Genomic DNA, 17,374 nt, shown 5'->3' with positions numbered 1-17,374 from the left:
CTTTCAAAATTTCAACTTTTTAGAATGATTTTAGCTCAAGGACCACATTCCATGGCCAAAATAATGACCCTGACGAAATTGGTCAAAATTATCCCATAGTTCTAACCATTTTAAACAAAGTTCTTTAGGGGGTATATCAAATAATTAAAAAATCAACTTTCAAAATTTCAACTTTTTAGAATAATTTTAGCTTAAGGACCCCATTTCATGGCCAAAATAATGACCCCGACGAAATTAGACAAAATTATCCCAAAGTTCTAAACATATTTAACAAAAGAAAAAATGATAACAGATTGTGTTATGGACACTTAGAAACTTTTCCATTTGTGCGATTCATGGTAATTTTATTTCTAAGTCAGTTTACCGAACGAATAACAAATTTTGTTATTAGGAGGGTTTTTGAAATGTAAATATAACATTTCCTCTTATTAGCGTGTTATTAAAAATTTTCAATATAATATCACTTCAATACCAAATTTTGTTATTTTATCAGAAACTGTTATTATTTTTTCTTCTTGAAGTTGAACTTTTTGTTATTTTAACAGAATTTGTTATTGAAATATTATTAATTTTGTTATTATCGTCTGCCCGGGATTATAAAAATAAAATAAAACCGAAAAACTGATCAAATTCTCAAAAAAAAAAAATGCACGTTTAACAAGATAGCACGATTTCGACAAAATGGGAGGAAGTATTTTGAAATTTTATTACTTGTATAAAATTTCGCACTTTGAATATCTTTTTTCAACCGTGTATTCAGAGGCGAATGGTAGGGGATGGGACTGTGACCAACCGAATCGAGGACACGGAGGTATGTAATGCGATTAATTTCCAGCTCCCCAGCACGTTTGGTCATTGTCACCTCATTCGGTGTTTGGTCAGTCAGGACTCGGGCAGAACTACTTGGCACCCATTTTCCGGCAGAGCTGGTGTCCGTTTATTTGGTTGATGTTCCAAAGAAGGGGCTGGGGGGAATTGGTGCCCATTCCGCTTGGCTGACTGGACTGGAAATCGTTCTGCGTGACTTGATTTGCTATCTGGATTTCCGGTAGCCGAATCGATCGAGGAGTCGGTAGATGATGTGATCCCTTTGCATGATTGTAGAATGGAAGCGTCAAAGTTGAATCGCACATGGACAGTTGAGATTTCAAGGCGTTTGGTGAAATAAATTGACGTTATTTATTCCGGTTCAACGGTTCAATAGTTTCGGAAACTGTACAAATGAAGCAACTGAAGGTTAGAAAACTTTTTATATCTTTTCTTTCCCCGCAGGTCACGCTGGAAAGCTTCACCCTGGGCAAGTTCGTGTCGTACACGGACAATGGCTGCCCGGACGGGTACCTGCAGGTGGCGGAAGCGTCCCGCACCCCGGTCGGTGGTATGTGGTGCGGCACCACGTGGGGACCGGCCATCTTCTACAGCGAGACCCGGTCACTCGTCATGACGGTCAAATTGCTCAAGTAAGTCCAACAAATTCACAGTTCGTTTGGCAAAGGGTGCGTCATACCATGCGTCTCCATCGGACATGGACACGCATGACCAGTGGCTTTGATCGATTTGAATTGCAAAATATTTCTGGACGTCAGAAGAGTTGCACTACTGCTCGCTCAACGAACCCTTCTGTCGGGGGTAATCAACCAGAACGAACCCGTTATACCCTTCTTTGTTTCTTTCATGATTTTTTGAAAAAAAAAAATACTCGTCTTTAGTTGAGATTAATACAACTTTTCCACCCTCTCCCCGCACACAGACTCTCCCGGGACCAGAGCGGGTACAACTTTGACTTCCGGATACAGTACAAAATGCTGTCGCGGGACAGTGCCGTGGTGCGGTACGGCGGCATCCGGCACGATCCGGTCACGCCCTGGACCAACGTCACCTACATTCCCAATTATCCGATAATTGACGATTTCACCAACTCGACGGCCCACTCGGAGCAGCAGTACGGCACCGGTTACGACCCGGGCGGAGGAGGAGGAGGAGGAGGACAGACCGGTGCCGGTAGTGGCCGACAGGTGGAGCTGAGCTTCAACAATTCAACCGGACGCGCGATGACCGGACTGACTGGGTTCGGCAATGGCAGCGCTGCACACGTCGGTGGTTCCGGTGGTCTTTTTGGCCAAACGCGGGACCGGCCGTATTCAATTAGGAACCTTACATCGCTCGCGTTCCAGCCGGTTGGCTCGAGGGAGGAAAACTATACGGAGCCGAAGTACTATCTGGGTAAGGAATTTCGACGTTGGTATTTTTACATGGAAAGTTTAGCCTTTCCAGATTGATAGATATTTGGATTTTTGGGTTCCATGATTCAACAGTAATTAGAACCGTACTTTAAGTGTCATCTACAGTGATATCCCTTAACTAGCCAAACATTGTTTGCGATTTTTTGTATCTTGTAGTTAGAAGTAAAAGGTTGAATCTAATTTTGTGCTATGAAAAACTTAACTTTTATTATATTATAATTCTTGTATCATTTTTAGTATTTTTGTTTGCATTTATCTTGTTTACAATCACTTTTTTCCTACTTTTCCATTTTATTAAATTTAATTTTAATTCCTCAAAAATAATCTGGGACATTTTATAAATTACTGCATACTTTTTTGACTTGAATTGTAGGGAATTTGATTAATTTGATTCAATTGATTCAATAAGATTTCATTTAATTTTATTTGATTTTATTTGATTTCATTTAATTTCATTTGATTTCATTTTATTTCATTTGATATCATTTTATTTCATTTGATTTCATTTTATTTCATTCAATTTCATTTAATTTCATTTGATTTCATTTGATTGCATTTGATTTAATTTGATTTCATTTGATTTCATTTGATTTCATTTGATTTCATTTGATTTCATTTGATTTCATTTGATTTCATTTGATTTCATTTGATTTCATTTGATTTCATTTGATTTCATTTGATTTCATTTGATTTCATTTGATTTCATTTGATTTCATTTGATTTCATTTGATTTCATTTGATTTCTCTTGATTTCATTTGATTTCATTTGATTTCATTTGATTTCATTTGATTTCATTTGATTTCATTTGATTTCATTTGATTTCATTTGATTTCATTTGATTTCATTTGATTTCATTTGATTTCATTTGATTTCATTTGATTTCATTTGATTTCATTTGATTTCATTTGATTTCATTTGATTTCATTTGATTTCATTTGATTTAATTTGGTATTATTTGTTTAATTTTGCTTGGTTTCATTAGATTTTAATTGATACTTTTTGTTATTGTTGATTTACACTTGATTTTTTAAAATTATTTCAATAATTTTGATTTATTATCAAAACAACAATTTGAATGATAGCAATTCTGTACGTTTATGCAATTTGACTTTTCATTGAATTTTTAATTTAAATGAATGTCCATCTCTGAAAAATACTAAATTCATTTTTGGATAAAATTGATATCTTCATTGAAAAGAACTTTTGTAAAATTTCGATAAATTTCACCTTTTTCAAGTTAAAACTCTTTTAAGGAAAAAAATTTCTAAATTTTTCCTTAAACAAAAAGACGTCCATCTTTATTTTTAATGTTTTTCAAGTTTTAGATATTTTATGCAGCAAAAAATTATGCAAAATGGTTAATATAGACCTAAGGAATTGATGGACCACCATATTTTGGGAAAATGTTAGTAAACTATCTTAGAACAAATCTACGTTGAAAGATTTTTGATGTTATTCAAATTGTTTTTGTTATTAAGAAAATACGAGAGGTGTATCGTCACCCCCACTGACGGTACCTGGAGTTTTTTAGAGAAGGTCCTAAACCTTTTCTAAAAAAAAACTCCATGCATATATTTATTTGATTTATTTTTTTAGTTTAGTTTTGATGATAGAAATAATATACAAGCGGTAAAAGTAAAAAAAAATACATAAATATTCTTCCACAACTCACAAAATCAAACATCACATGATTTCCCAAACATTCAACTTTCCAACAGCATCCATCGCAGAGCTCAACGCACCTGGCAGTAGCGTTGCAACTAATTGAAATTTCCCCCTCCGGGGCTGTTCAAAAGTTCAACAACTCACACGCTGAAGAGTGGCATTCAACAACATTCGCACTGACTGCGATGTATCTCTCTTTTTGTAATTTTACGTTACGTTACATCCTTTGAAGTCTGAAGCCGGAGTGTTTCCCTCCCCATCTCTGTGCTCCCGTCGACGGCAGACTCTTTTAATTTGATTTTTCAGAAACATTCATCAACAGCAGCAGCAGCCCTCATTTCGGTTTTCTTTTTTTCGTTTCAGGTGACCTGATGCCGGGAACGTACTGCTCGAGGATTTTCACCAACTGCGATAAGAAGGCCTGCCGGTTGCAATCGCCCAACTTTCCAGGCGTCTACCCGAGAAATCTGACCTGCTACTTTGCCGTGCGACAGGTGAGTTTTGCGCCAATTACTCAGTACCAAATCCATTCATCCGCGTTCCAAACGACCCGTTCGATCCAGTTTACGTACGAGGACACTTTGGTGTAGATTGCCAATGCTTGCCCCAGACCACAGGCGTCGTTACCCCGCGAGGTGATTCCCACCACGTGGTACATGCAACCGCGTTCCTCGATTTTCACCTGCAACGGTCCACCGGAATCACCCTGGCAGGTGTCGCGACCGTCGCTGCTGCCCGCACAAAGTTGCTCACCGATGACGCCGTTGCGCATCTTTCGGCTGCTCGGAAACATCTTGCCGCACTGTTTGCCGGTGAAAAATTTCAGCGTGACCTTTGTTAGCTTGCGCGAACGGGACTCCACTGGAAATGAGGTGGGTTTCAGAAGGAATGCAATTTTTCAACTCAATCTTTACTCACTGAATCCCAGCTGGCCGTACCCGGTAGCGATCGCCATCGTATAGTTCAACGAGTTCGATGTCCAAAGACAGGCCGGTCTGATATACCTGGAGAATCTCACCGCCCGTTTTAGCTCAATTAAAGCAATGTCGTGGTACGCACTGTTAGCTCTATAGCTCGGATGCTTCACAATCTCCCGAATGTCAAAGTCTATCTGGTGATCCAAGTCGTTGTCCAAGTTGTGCTCGCCCAGTCTCACTATCACTGGGTAGCCTCTGGAATCATCAAAACATAAGTGATCAATGCAGTCTTAAATAAGCTAACCCCGAGAATACCTTTCACTATCATAAGTACAGTGCCCGGCGGTCAGCACGAACCGATCACTGACGAGTGTTCCTCCACAGAGAAACTCAAATTCGTCGTCCAGTCTACGACTCAAAACCGCCGAGGCCGGCCATCCCAGCAACGCTTGGTGAGGAAACTCTCCCTCGTCTGCTTCCGTCCCACCGGTAATCACGTCCACCGTACTGCCGACGCAATCAAACCCATCCTGGTAGACTGGAACGGGTCGCGAAATTAGCGGAATTATTCCCGTGCGGGTGACCGTTTGGGCGCGATATTCTTGGCATTCTATAATGAAGGATAGTGCTGGAAACTTTGATTGTTTCATCTTAAAATTACTTACTCAAAGCTGCTGTTCGTTGTCCTAAAAACATAAAAAGCAACTTAAGGACTTGAAACACTTACTTCAGACTAAAAACTTACCAAGAATGATCACGAGTCGAACAGTTAAACAAACACAAACCAAACCGTATGAGATCATTATCGTGGAAGTCGTAATAAGGCACTGCCGATCGCTTGGTCCGGCACCCGAAGACTACAACACTCAACTCAACGCATGAGACAGCCGCCACACCTGAGAGCCTCACGGTCGGTTAGATCATTAGGAGGCTGGCATGTGAGTGATTGATAATAAAACACAAACTCACTCAGATGGAGCAGCGCGCAGTTGTGTGCTGATATTGCTAAAACCGATTAATTTTATTTTTTGATTTTTTTTAAAGTTGTGAGTTATCGGAATGATACATTTTCTATTATACCGTATCTCGAATGGCTGGTAGCACCATTCTTCTTGCTATCTTCAAAACTTAGACTTGAACTTGACTTGAATTATTTACTTAGATTTTACCATAACTGAATCTGCCTTTAATGTTTAATTGCATTCGAAAGAGAAGATCTAGCTGAACAGACGCTGACAAAATCTCAGGGGCATTTTGCTTTTAACACGATATATTTTCATTTGAAAATGTTTAATTTTCAAGAGAAAAGTGTATGGGACCACCCTAACAAAATTGCTACGTTCAAAAAACTGATTTTTGCAGAAATTTCGAGTTTTTTTTTTTTAAATCGGTATTGATTCAAAAATTCCTAAAATTATAAAATATTATGTTTTTTTGCAAATCAAGTTCTAGTGACAAAAAGTTAAATTGAAAATCACCAAAAAAATTTACTGTGTATATTTTTTTTCGGTGTACTCCTTATCTATAGTTGCGTATTTAAATTACGAAAATTTTGGTACCCTAACATGTATAGGTCACCGCTGAAATTTTCAAGTTATCGCTGTGAAAAAAGACGCTTTTTCCCGTTTTCGTCATATTCCCATTTCTGCGCGTGGCGCGTTGTAAAATCCAGTTTTTCTTTCCAAAAAATCGTATCTCAAAATATTGAAAATATATTATGTAAAATTTTCCGAGGAATCAAGTAAAAATATTTTCAGACATAGGCTCTTTGGTCCCGAGATCTTCAAAACAGCATTTTAAGTTTCATACAACCTTGTCACATGTTAAGCTAGATTTTTGAAACTTCTTACTATTTTTCCCAAATAGCCAAACTAATGAAATGAAACGGCGTGGAGATACGACGAAAATGTCCATTTTTTGGACCACCCTAACACGGCCTAGGTCACCTTAATGGCCAAATAAAAAAATACGGGTCTGATTATTTTGGCCAAGGAACCCCCCGACAAATTTTGAGCCCGATCGGAGAACTTTTTTTCGAATCATGCTGTTTTCGTGGGGACTTGCTGTGTACACAAAAATGGCTTATAAAGGCATAGGATAACAAGCATAAGCATAAGCATAAGCATAGCATAGGTGCCCACCCGCAGTTGCTACTCCGTTATTGACCAGGACCTCCAGAAGTTACATCCACGAGCCGTGGAAGATGAGTGGGTGCTACCTTTCCTCGCTTCGCAACTTCTCAAAGGCCCCTATCATGCTGATCAATACCGGCGCCGGCCACGACCAGTGGTAGAGTCACGGGGAAGTGGATGGGAATGTTAGTCCGATACTTGAGTGATAGAGACCGCCCAATCGACTGCTTCTCCGACAAAGTATCACATGAGTTTTGAGGGGGTTAGTAGACGGGTATGAGGTCAGGATTCACGAGTGGCAGTGATGTGACCATGAGCATTTTGTTTATCGGTTGAAAATTTTAAATCTTAGGCAGCCGGCTGCGGAAAGAAAGCAGTAGTGCTATGGGCTGGACTTTTTAGTATATTTTTACTGTTTGTACAATTTAGATAACGCGAGCAAATAACAAAAATAGTAAATAAAAGACGCTTTACTCTTCATAAAATCGGTAATTTTATGAGTTAATACTAAAACTGCTAGTTGGAATAAATTATTACGATCAACGAATATAAACGAAAAGAAAACAGGACACCACGTAACCGAATGTAATGAAATTAAAACAATAACTTAAACGAACCAAACCGGCGGCGTGCCTTCCGATCAACGATGATAAAAGAAGGACTTATAAAACATCAAATAAAAGAGAAACGAAACTAGCGACGCGAAGTGTTGTTACTCCAATTGCAAAACGAAACTATTGGCACTACGCCCCCCGGGGCATGGCCTTCCTCTAACGTGGGATTTCTGCTCCAGCGCCTCTGACGAGACAGGAGAAACCGGGACCGACGTTTTACTTCACCATCCGATAGAAGCTCAGTGGATAAGGCGGGAATCGAACCCGCGTCTCTTAGCATCATCGGGATCGGCAGCCGAAGCCGCTACCCCTGCGCCACGAGACCCAATTGCATTTGCCGTAATAACATAAAAAAATATTTTCTATCCCGACCGCCGCGTAACTCGTATTAACTTTTCTTGGCCTTGCGTGTTTGAAATGAATTATTAATCAATCATATTATTAAAACACAAAAACCTCGACGAACTCAACAGGCGGCATGCCTTCCGATCCACGATGATAATGGAAGGGCTGATTTTATCACTACTACCGAGAAAAAGGTCGCAAAAATTACGATCATACGCATGGCCCCGCTGGTCACAATCGACTCGATTTTACGATTGATGCGATATTTTATATATATTTAAAAATGAATAGCAGCACTCTTTCATTCACTCTGACGTATTCAAACACTCACATGCACACATGCACACACACACACACACACACACACACACACACACACACACACACACACACACACACACACACACACACACACACACACACACACACACACACACACACACACACACACACACACACACACACACACACACACACACACACACACACACACACACACACACACACAGAGAGAGAGAGAGGTCATACAACGAAATAAATTTTGGAACTATGCTGGATATAGTCAGCACTTTAAATCATTAAAGTAGATAAAGTTGGTGCTTGCAAATTTTTTTCTCAGTTTACCATTGCCTACTCAATGTTGGGTTCGATCCTCAAAGGCAATGAGGAATCAGTAATTCCAATCAAGCGTGTCAACTGACATAACTCACTTGATATCTCGGTTCTCAAACTTTCAAGTGACACTCGCAAATCACAACACATTCATTCAATTAATTCACTCTCACTTTCATTCATAAAACAACATAGAACGTGCTCACCCGAGCTCAGAACAAAGAAGCTCATTGTTGTCCGGTGTTACCAAGCGCAGCATCGGTGTCGTCGAACCAAACTGAGTTCGACAGGTTAGCATCGACCAGTTCTCCCTCTTTCATGCTGGGGGAATCTAAGGCCGATTTTCTTCCGTACACATATTAAAAAAAAAACAGCACACACACAAGCACTCGCGAAAAACTTTTTGCATCGAAGTATGCCGCAAGAATCGACGCGAACTGGACGAAGACACCCCGCAAACGAAACTAATTCTTCAAAACTAAGCTCCTTGAACTGTCATAACTTTCTTGTTTCACCATTTCCAACAACCACGACACAGTGTGAAAATTTCACGTTTAAAATCCAATAAACTGGTCACACTGTCAATTTGAGCGAGATGCTCGCGATGCATCTCTCTTCCACACAAATTCTGACAAGCACGCCGCCCGCCCTTCACTCGTCCGTCACGCTACCGACCACTCAAAAACTGACAGCATTTGTTGCTCCCTCTCTGTCCTGTCATCCTGCTGGAGAACCACATATCCACGCACACGAGAGAATGGGACAGAGAGAGCACTCGCTCCCACCAACACCATGGAAAAATACGATGCTGTATCTTTCACTGCTGACGACCTCCCTTTTATTCCGAAAAGAAGCCATCTTTCAGCACACAAAACCCGAATTTAATTTGCGAAAAAACCACTTATTTTATTAGGAAAAACGTAAAACTTCATCGTTCCAACAACGATATCAATCTAAACCGTCAAAAAACACATTTTCCGCGTCGATAGTTCCAATATTCACTCAAACAATTCGACTTTAATTCACGAGCCTAAAAACCGGGGGGATGGCAACCCTATTCCGACCAAAGCAAACTGACAACAGTCGACATTAGCACGGTTGTCAAATGAGAGCCCACAACAAAAGCACTAGCTGTCAAATGGAAGCCCATAACAAATCATTGTTTGGGTTTTGATTTTAAAATTTCCCGCAATTCAAACGATAAATACCTGAAAAACAGGTGAATTGTGTTGCTGATGCCAAATTCTATCATATCCTTGGAGATTCCATCCCAATATTGGCTGAAAATTCATATCGAAAAAGTGATTTTTCTGTTTACCTTTTTGCTTTTTTTCTTTTGGTCGATCAAAGTAGCGCCCGTACACTCTGAATCGGCATTACACATTTTTCAGTTTGGTTTTACACATTTGCATGGGACTTTTGAGTTTAACCAGGATAACACACTTCTTGTTACCAAAGTAATATGAATAATACTGATTCTGAGTGTTTGTTATCTGAACTTCCAAGATGGCGGCTTCTTCGCTACCCCCTGCTAAAAACCGAACCGAACCGGGCAAGCAGTCAAATCAGAACCCCGCTTATAAAGGCATAGGATAACAAGTCTACAAAGTTCCATTGAAATTGGAGAGGGTCGGGCACACAAGTATCAGAAAAATTCCTGATTTAAGCTGGAATTGCTCTTTAGCTGAGATGAGATTTTCACTTAATCCATATTTTTCCCTGAAAGTAAAACTAATGCCAGGAGGATCTTTCTGAAACCAGTGGCATCAGCTCGTGCCACACTTTTTTCGATGTGCAAATACTTTTTGAAATTTTAATTACATTAATATTTTGTAAAAATATCATAAAATTACTTTTTTTACAAAGCCTGCCCAAACATTTCAAAACATATGGCATACAATCAAACCCCGATGGTTTGACACCAACTGTTGTCAAACGAACGGGGTCACTTTTTAGTTTGACACCTCTTTTACACGGAATTCTCACAAACTACCAAACGTTTGTTTTGATATAGTGCGTGAGCGCCGTGTAAAAAGTGACAGTTCGTCACTTTTAAGTTTGACTTTGACCAACCAACGGGGTACAAATTAAAAAAGTGTCAAACGAAAAAGTGACCAACCACCGGGGGTTGAGTGTATTTGATTCTGAGGTATGATTTTCAGAAAAACAAAATTAATTTATTATTACAAAATTTACATTAATTTATTATTACAAAAATACATTACGATGGAGAAGCATGGTACTTTAGGGTAACAAGAAAAATAAGAAATGTTGGAAAATCAAATTTAAATGATTATTTACTTATTTCTTTTACTCCTTAATTTTATCCAGGGCTGCGGAGTCGGGTCATATTTCAAACGACTCCGACTCCGACTCCGACTCCAGCTTTCTCAGATTAGCTGACTCCGACTCCGACTCCGGATTTGAACAAATGGTTGGCTCCGACTCCGACTTCGACTCCGGCCTACCAACTCTAGCCGACTCCGACTCCAGCTTTCAACAAATGGTTGGCTCTGACTCCGACTCCAACTTCACATGTTTTTAAATGTTTCAAATGTTAGTTATCTATTATTAGTTAATTATTTTTAAAAGATTGATAAATAGGATTAATTAAATACTCTCTAAGCAACATGTTTTTCTCAAGAAACATAAGTTAAGTAAAAGTAAAGTAAATAAACGGAAAAAAGTTTCTAGGTTACAAGTTTTATACGTAATGGAAACAGAAATCAAAAAATATCTTCAGTTTTAGAGGCATTTTGAGAAGAACAGTTTTATAAGTAAATTTGGATTTACTTGCTTAACCTCAAATTTGAAAATATTTTTTTCAAAGCTAATAAATTTAAATATTAAATTGTTATTTTTGAATGAATAACTAAAAGAAATCTGGCCTTAATGATCTATTGAACATTAAAATTCAATTTGTTCACTTTCAGGCTGACATTTGTAATGAGCACAGTGACAGGCACCTTGTTTTTTAAATGACAATTTTAAACGAAACTTTTTTTTTGTTTTTTTTTTAAGACGTACATGGACATCACGCCATGGCTGAAGGAGATTATTATTGCAAATCAATGTATGGAAACAATTTCTTCGTGGAAAGGACGCTAAAGACGTCCTTTTCAAATATCTGTAACATGGAAAATATTTTAACCTGGAAAATTTTAATTTATTTTAATTTTGAAATTGTATATACTTTAAAAAGAAGGTGCACGATACTTCGTGAATCTTCACCTAAAACGAAGCTTTATGGATGATCTTGCGCCTCCATCAAAATATATGAAAAAACTTAAAATATAATAAAAAAACAAATATCCACAAGTAAAATATTTTCCAGGTCACAAATATTTCATTTTTTTTAGGTACATTGATTGATCACCTTCCGTCATATTGGCGTAAGAAATACAGTATAAGAAAATTCGTACCAGTTGATAATATTTTGATTCTGTGTTTTTTATTTATAATATTTGAAAAATAAATTAAAATCCTATATTTTGTTCTACACATTTTTTATTAGTTCATTTTTGTACTGAATTCTTGAGATTTGTTCAACGATAATTTGCAACGATATCAAAATAGTTTACCTAAATTCAACATCAACATCAACAATTAATGATTATTTCAAATTTGTTGCAACTTCTTTTGTTTTTTTGTTAGTTTAAATTATTTTAAATGCAACACTTTGATTTTCTTGTACTCAGTTATAAACAAAATGCGCATGTTGAGTTCCAAGTAAGAGATTGTTATTATCGTTGATTATTTGTTACAAAAGTTAAACTGTCAGTGACTCTTTTTCGATCTGCAAAAACAGTGATTACTATTTATAATCTTTTTATGTACCTCGTAATTTTTTCCTAAAAAAATATTAATAACTTTAAACCTCTAAGACATTCACTATCGGGGTAAAAGATGACTTTGTGTGTACTTTTTTCAGAAATAACTGGATGAAATTTGGTCAAATTTGAATTGAAAGGGAACATAAATATAGTCTGACTACAAAACCAATATTTTTTTATTATTTTTTGAATTATGATACTACATACTTGGGTAAGAGGTTATCATTTAGTGATTATAGTGTAATCACAATAAAAAGCTTCAAATACATAATGACATCTGATAAATCAATTAAAAATATAAGTTGTTTTGTAAATTAAGTTGTTAAACAGGAAATAATGAACAATAAAAAAAAACATATTTTTTGTTGAATTTAAGATAACTCCGGCTCCGACTCCGACTCCGACTCCAGCTCATAAAATTTAGCCGACTCCGGCTCCGACTCCGACTCCAGCTGTTCGAGTTTTGACGACTCCGACTCCAGGTCCCCAAAAAGACCCGACTTCACCGACTCCGGCTCCGACTCCGGCTCCGACTCCGACTCCGACTCCACAGCCCTGATTTTATCCATGTTTTTTTATTATTACATGGTAATTTTGATAAATATCCAAGAAGAAAATATTTCAAAAAATAACTTAAAGATTCTAATACTTAGTTTAGCTTAGCTTGGTTGACCGTAGTCTAACCGAGCATAAAACTCGCAATAGCTAGGTTGGCGACGATAAGGATAACTTAAATATTCTAAGACTTCTGAAAAATTTCAACTCATGTTGGCTCTTTATTTGTCATCGTTCCATTTCCAATCCACTGCAATGATTGCAAAAAAATATATCAAGAATCTCGAACAAGTACGCACTTCTCCTTCTTCAAGCCTAACAAATTACATTGTCCCAGCCTATTAGCACCATGTCAAACGTCAAATCACACCACCATTTCTCTTTCGCCCAAAAGGGCCCTCAAGTGCACGGGGCGCGCCATAATTTGTCGCCTCGCCTTTCATCATTCGAATCATTCATTCCGACGGAATCCGTCCGTCCGTGTTTCAAGCGAGGGAGACCACGTGGCACCACGTGTACCGAATTGCACCCTGCGTTGCAGGTGGCACCACCTAGTGACGCGAATTCAAAGCTAATCCTTCTTCTTCTTTTTCTTCTTCTTCCCCCTTTCCAGCATGACGTCCCAGCGGGCAAACATGCCTTCATCGTGATTAGCCAGCCCAAGGGCAATCTGGTGTGGATCTCGACGGAGGCGTCCGCGGCCGGAAGTGGCCCCACGGGTTCCGGCGGAGGGGGTGGAGGCGCAGGTGGGGGAGGTGGAGGAGGTGGCGGCTCGAGCAGTTCCACCAACGACAAGGACAAGTACAAACCTCGGCTGCACACGTGGAACGAGTGCGACAGCGTGCAGGTACGTTGGCTGGTTCCGTGGAACTACATGCTCTGGTCGGGCTTTTTTTCTGTTTTATTTCCTGAGCGTGAAAGAAAAGATAGACGACGTTCCACTTTACAAGTAGACTTTTCCTGGTGTGTGATTTTTTTTGTATCGTCTGGTTTTTTGGTTTAGATTTTTTGTCCCATTTGTAACCGTATTCCACTGTGCCTCTGTTTTTTTTTTATTTTGAAGCTTTTTTTTGTTCAGTTTTTGTAAACTAGCTTTACACTGCGTGCGTCATTTGATAAACAAACCATTGGACACCTTGCTGACGGAAACTGACGTAGTGACACAATTTAAACGTTTTGATTAAAGTTTGGGTGAATCTATATTTTGATTTTGACATTATTTTGTTGCTGTTGACTTTGAAGAATTATTAAATCGATTTCCAAATATAAATTCCAGTGTGGTTGACATTGAGCCAAAAGGATGCTTTCGCCAATATCTAAGAATCTTCGAACTCTGGCCCACGACATCTTGCGATTTTTTTCTAATGACTGGCCCTTCTGTAGTTCTGAACATTTTGGGTCCAAACTGCACGTAACAATAGGCCAATTGCCAAAATTTGAGCTAAAGCCATGCAGGGGAACCAATCGGCTTAGGTGTTATAAGTTTTTGACCTGCTATTAAAATTGAAAAACAAATGTTTTGGTGGTTTGTGCCATCCTCACATTCACATAGTGAATACATTAAGTCAAAATAACATCATTCCCCCTTATAATGATTGTGGAATGATGATCATGAAATGATGATTCATTGCTCATTTCTTTTGAAAGGGTTTCTATATCTACAATCTTAATAGCTTATAACGTCATGATTCGAAATCCGGACACTTAGTAGCATATCATTTTTTATATAGCTGGCAAAAATCATGTAATAAGTTGGAAATGTAGAAATACTATCAGGATGTAGTATAAACGGACAGTTTTAAGAGAATGCATGCAAAATATGCCTTTTCTTACAATTTTTCATCAGATTTTGAAAATTAAAATGATTTGTTGTGCTTCGAATCCCGGACACTGATAAAGACTGATTCGAAATTAGGACACTTTTGCTTCGAATTCCGGACACTCGATTTTGCTAATGAATTGCACAAATTTGGACTAAAATGTTAGTGAATGGCTAGGGTATATGGCCCTATTTTGGACCTACTATGCAAAGCAGCAACATATTTTGCATTGTTCTCAGGGAAGGTCTAACTAATTCGGCTCGTTTCAGGATTGTTTTGTGCCTTAATTTATGCTAAACAAGGTGTACTATTGAAAAATGAAAATAATTTAACCATTTCATAGCAATAAGCATTTCAAGTAAAACATTTTTTGGATGCTTTTTGGACTTATTGAATGTATTTTGGAGACATCGTTGAACCTATTTTGGACCCACACTCTGATTGGTTGAAATTTTGACAACTTGACTTGCGGCGTGCGGCGTCAACACGTACACTTACAAAAACTTGGGTTGATAAACTAAAGGGCCTATCCACGATTTAAATTGGAAATGATTTATTTAAGAATTTAAATAATTATTATTAAGTAAAGGATTTCAATTTAAACGTGTTTTAATTATATTGAATGGAAAAATCACGTATCCTTAGCAGGTCGCTGTCATATTTTCCAATTTGCGTATTCTTCCGACTAAATGTTCATTTAGAACATAAAAAAGGGTTGAGACGTTATTATTCGCAATAAAACCACCTCAACTTAAGTGAAATGAATGACAGAGATACTTAAGAAGCTACAAAGATTTTTTTTATCTTCAGTTCTAAATTTTACGCAGAGTGAAGTTCAAATATTACCTAGTCACCAATCAAGAAATTTTAAAGGGAGATTATAGCTTGTAACTTGGTGTGAAACTTTCGCATCTGTTATGTTAAACTTAACAGTCGCTTGACAGAAAGTTTAACTACATGTTGCACTTTCAAAAAACAATGTAAGATTTGACAAGATTGCCTACCGTTCGGATCGGCTTCAAAATTGATTATATTACACAGAAAAAAAATGCTCTAATGCTACAATTTTTTTCGAAGATTTTTATTTTTCTAACAGTTGCAATGATTTAATATTATCTCTCTTTTCTGGAGCTTGTAGGAAACGATCCGGGATGCTCTGAAAGCTGCAATTTGGCCAACTAGCAACACTGCGAAGTGCACAAAGACTCAACTAGCTCTCCATTTATCGCAATTGTTTCACACACCTCTTCTTTCAAAATCTCTTAGATTGTTTTTTCGAAATGATTTAAATTCCCACAAAAAATTATAAATTTTCAAAGCTGGAGATACAGTTACACTTACACTTCAGAACAAGGAAAATTGAACAATCATCGAAATATTTTGATCAAATTTATGGTTTATTTGTGTTTCTAACATGAATGACGCAGTCATCTAAAAGTGTAATTTATTATTAGCCACCTTAATACTTATTTTTGCTCAAGGAATCGAGTCAGAGGGTATCCCTGATGTGAATTTTTTTTTTATTGTTTTCCAGTAGAGAGCATTTAAAAGACGTGCAGATGACAATTCAATGCATTTTTAAGTTTTATAATTCGTAAATTTATCGAAAACTGATCGACTAGCACTTAGGATCTTTTAAAACTAACCCAAGATTATTTTAAATAAATTCATACGACCTTATCAAAACCACCCTTGAGCAAAGTTGACAGCGCATGTCGCGGTGACAGCTGACGATTGAATGAACTAGGCCCTTTTGGTTTTTCAATCGTTTCCAGTTCAATTCCAGCAGGGTAGCCAGATTGCATTTTTGAAGCAAACAATTATTAATAGGTGCAGCTAAATTGGTGAAAATGAGGTTGCGAGAAAAATATATCAACATCAGTTTAAATTTTAGGCCAGATTGCAATTAGTCTTAAAAATCATCCCTATCTTTATAATTAATTTGCATTGTTATCATTAAAAAATCATATTTTCATGGTTTATGTTTATCATTTGCTTTTAAAAGCTTAGTTTTATTTGAAATAATTACAGTCGGAAAAACTAGTCCAAGTTATTAAGTAAAAACTTGGCATTAAATTTTAATTAATTATCGAAATAAATTCATAAACAAAACTGGCAACACCTAGTTATACATGTATTGGTGATAGCCTTGAATGGAGGAAAAGTAGCTCCAAAAACTGATCCAACGCGGCTGATTTGAAAATATTTTTTCAATTGAGTTTTTTTTACTATAGATCAGTAATTTCAACGGTATAGTGACTAAAAACATAAAAGTATTAAATAAATAAAACTTACATTACTCGGAAACCGGCTGAAAATAGCTTAATGCTAGTGAAAAACAGAAAGTTAAACGAGGTGTTCCGAGCCAAAAGTGATAAGCAACGAGGCCGAAATTTTTGGACCTAATCGATGTGCTAGGAAAATTATAGGAAATGCGAGTGGCATTGGAAAAAGTGGCTGAAAAAGCGGAAATAATCAAAAATGTTAACATTTTTGGAAGAGGTAAGCTACAAAACGATCCTGCCTACACTTTCTGTTGGTTGGATTCAGTAAATTCGTACTTAAAAAGCCTGAAATACCTGGATTAATAAAAATAGGTCCAAAATAGGTACTAGGTCCAAAATAGGGTCATATACC

General features: G+C 37.5%; 2 protein-coding genes across 4 annotated transcripts in view; one reads left to right on the top strand and one right to left on the bottom strand.

Annotated features, from left to right (window-relative positions):
* The window catches only part of LOC6050731, a 365,664-nt gene that overhangs the window by 301,033 nt on the left and 47,257 nt on the right, over positions 1–17,374 (top strand). For all 3 annotated transcript variants that reach the window (XM_038259119.1, XM_038259120.1, XM_038259118.1), the window contains exons 5-8: positions 1,273–1,460; positions 1,751–2,223; positions 4,273–4,403; positions 13,531–13,764. In XM_038259119.1, coding sequence (XP_038115047.1) covers positions 1,273–1,460; positions 1,751–2,223; positions 4,273–4,403; positions 13,531–13,764 — 1,026 coding nt within the window. The remainder of the gene's footprint in view (positions 1–1,272; positions 1,461–1,750; positions 2,224–4,272; positions 4,404–13,530; positions 13,765–17,374) is intronic.
* Positions 4,397–5,668, bottom strand: LOC6050728 (serine protease snake). The gene is made up of 5 exons (XM_038259121.1): positions 5,572–5,668; positions 5,492–5,512; positions 5,142–5,436; positions 4,828–5,081; positions 4,397–4,770 (listed from the first exon to the last, which is right to left on the bottom strand). Exons 1-5 carry the CDS (start codon positions 5,627–5,629, stop codon positions 4,424–4,426), a joined length of 975 nt encoding a protein of 324 aa, XP_038115049.1. The 5' UTR covers positions 5,630–5,668; the 3' UTR covers positions 4,397–4,423.

The sequence above is a fragment of the Culex quinquefasciatus genome, chromosome 3 (assembly GCF_015732765.1).
Source record: "Culex quinquefasciatus strain JHB chromosome 3, VPISU_Cqui_1.0_pri_paternal, whole genome shotgun sequence".
NCBI lineage: Eukaryota > Metazoa > Arthropoda > Insecta > Diptera > Culicidae > Culex > Culex quinquefasciatus.
The sequence above is the reverse complement of the archived record's forward strand: the minus strand, read 5'-3'. Positions and strand labels throughout refer to the sequence as shown.

Excerpts from the sequence above, each read along its gene's own strand:
- LOC6050728 (XM_038259121.1), bottom strand. The coding sequence starts at position 5,629 with ATGATCTCATACGGTTTGGTTTGTGTTTGTTTAACTGTTCGACTCGTG. Across the intron at positions 5,513-5,571 it reads TCGACTCGTGATCATTCTTG|GACAACGAACAGCAGCTTTG; the intron begins GTAAGTTTTTAG and ends TTATGTTTTTAG. Across the intron at positions 4,771-4,827 it reads GTACGGCCAGCTGGGATTCA|TGGAGTCCCGTTCGCGCAAG; the intron begins GTGAGTAAAGAT and ends CCTCATTTCCAG.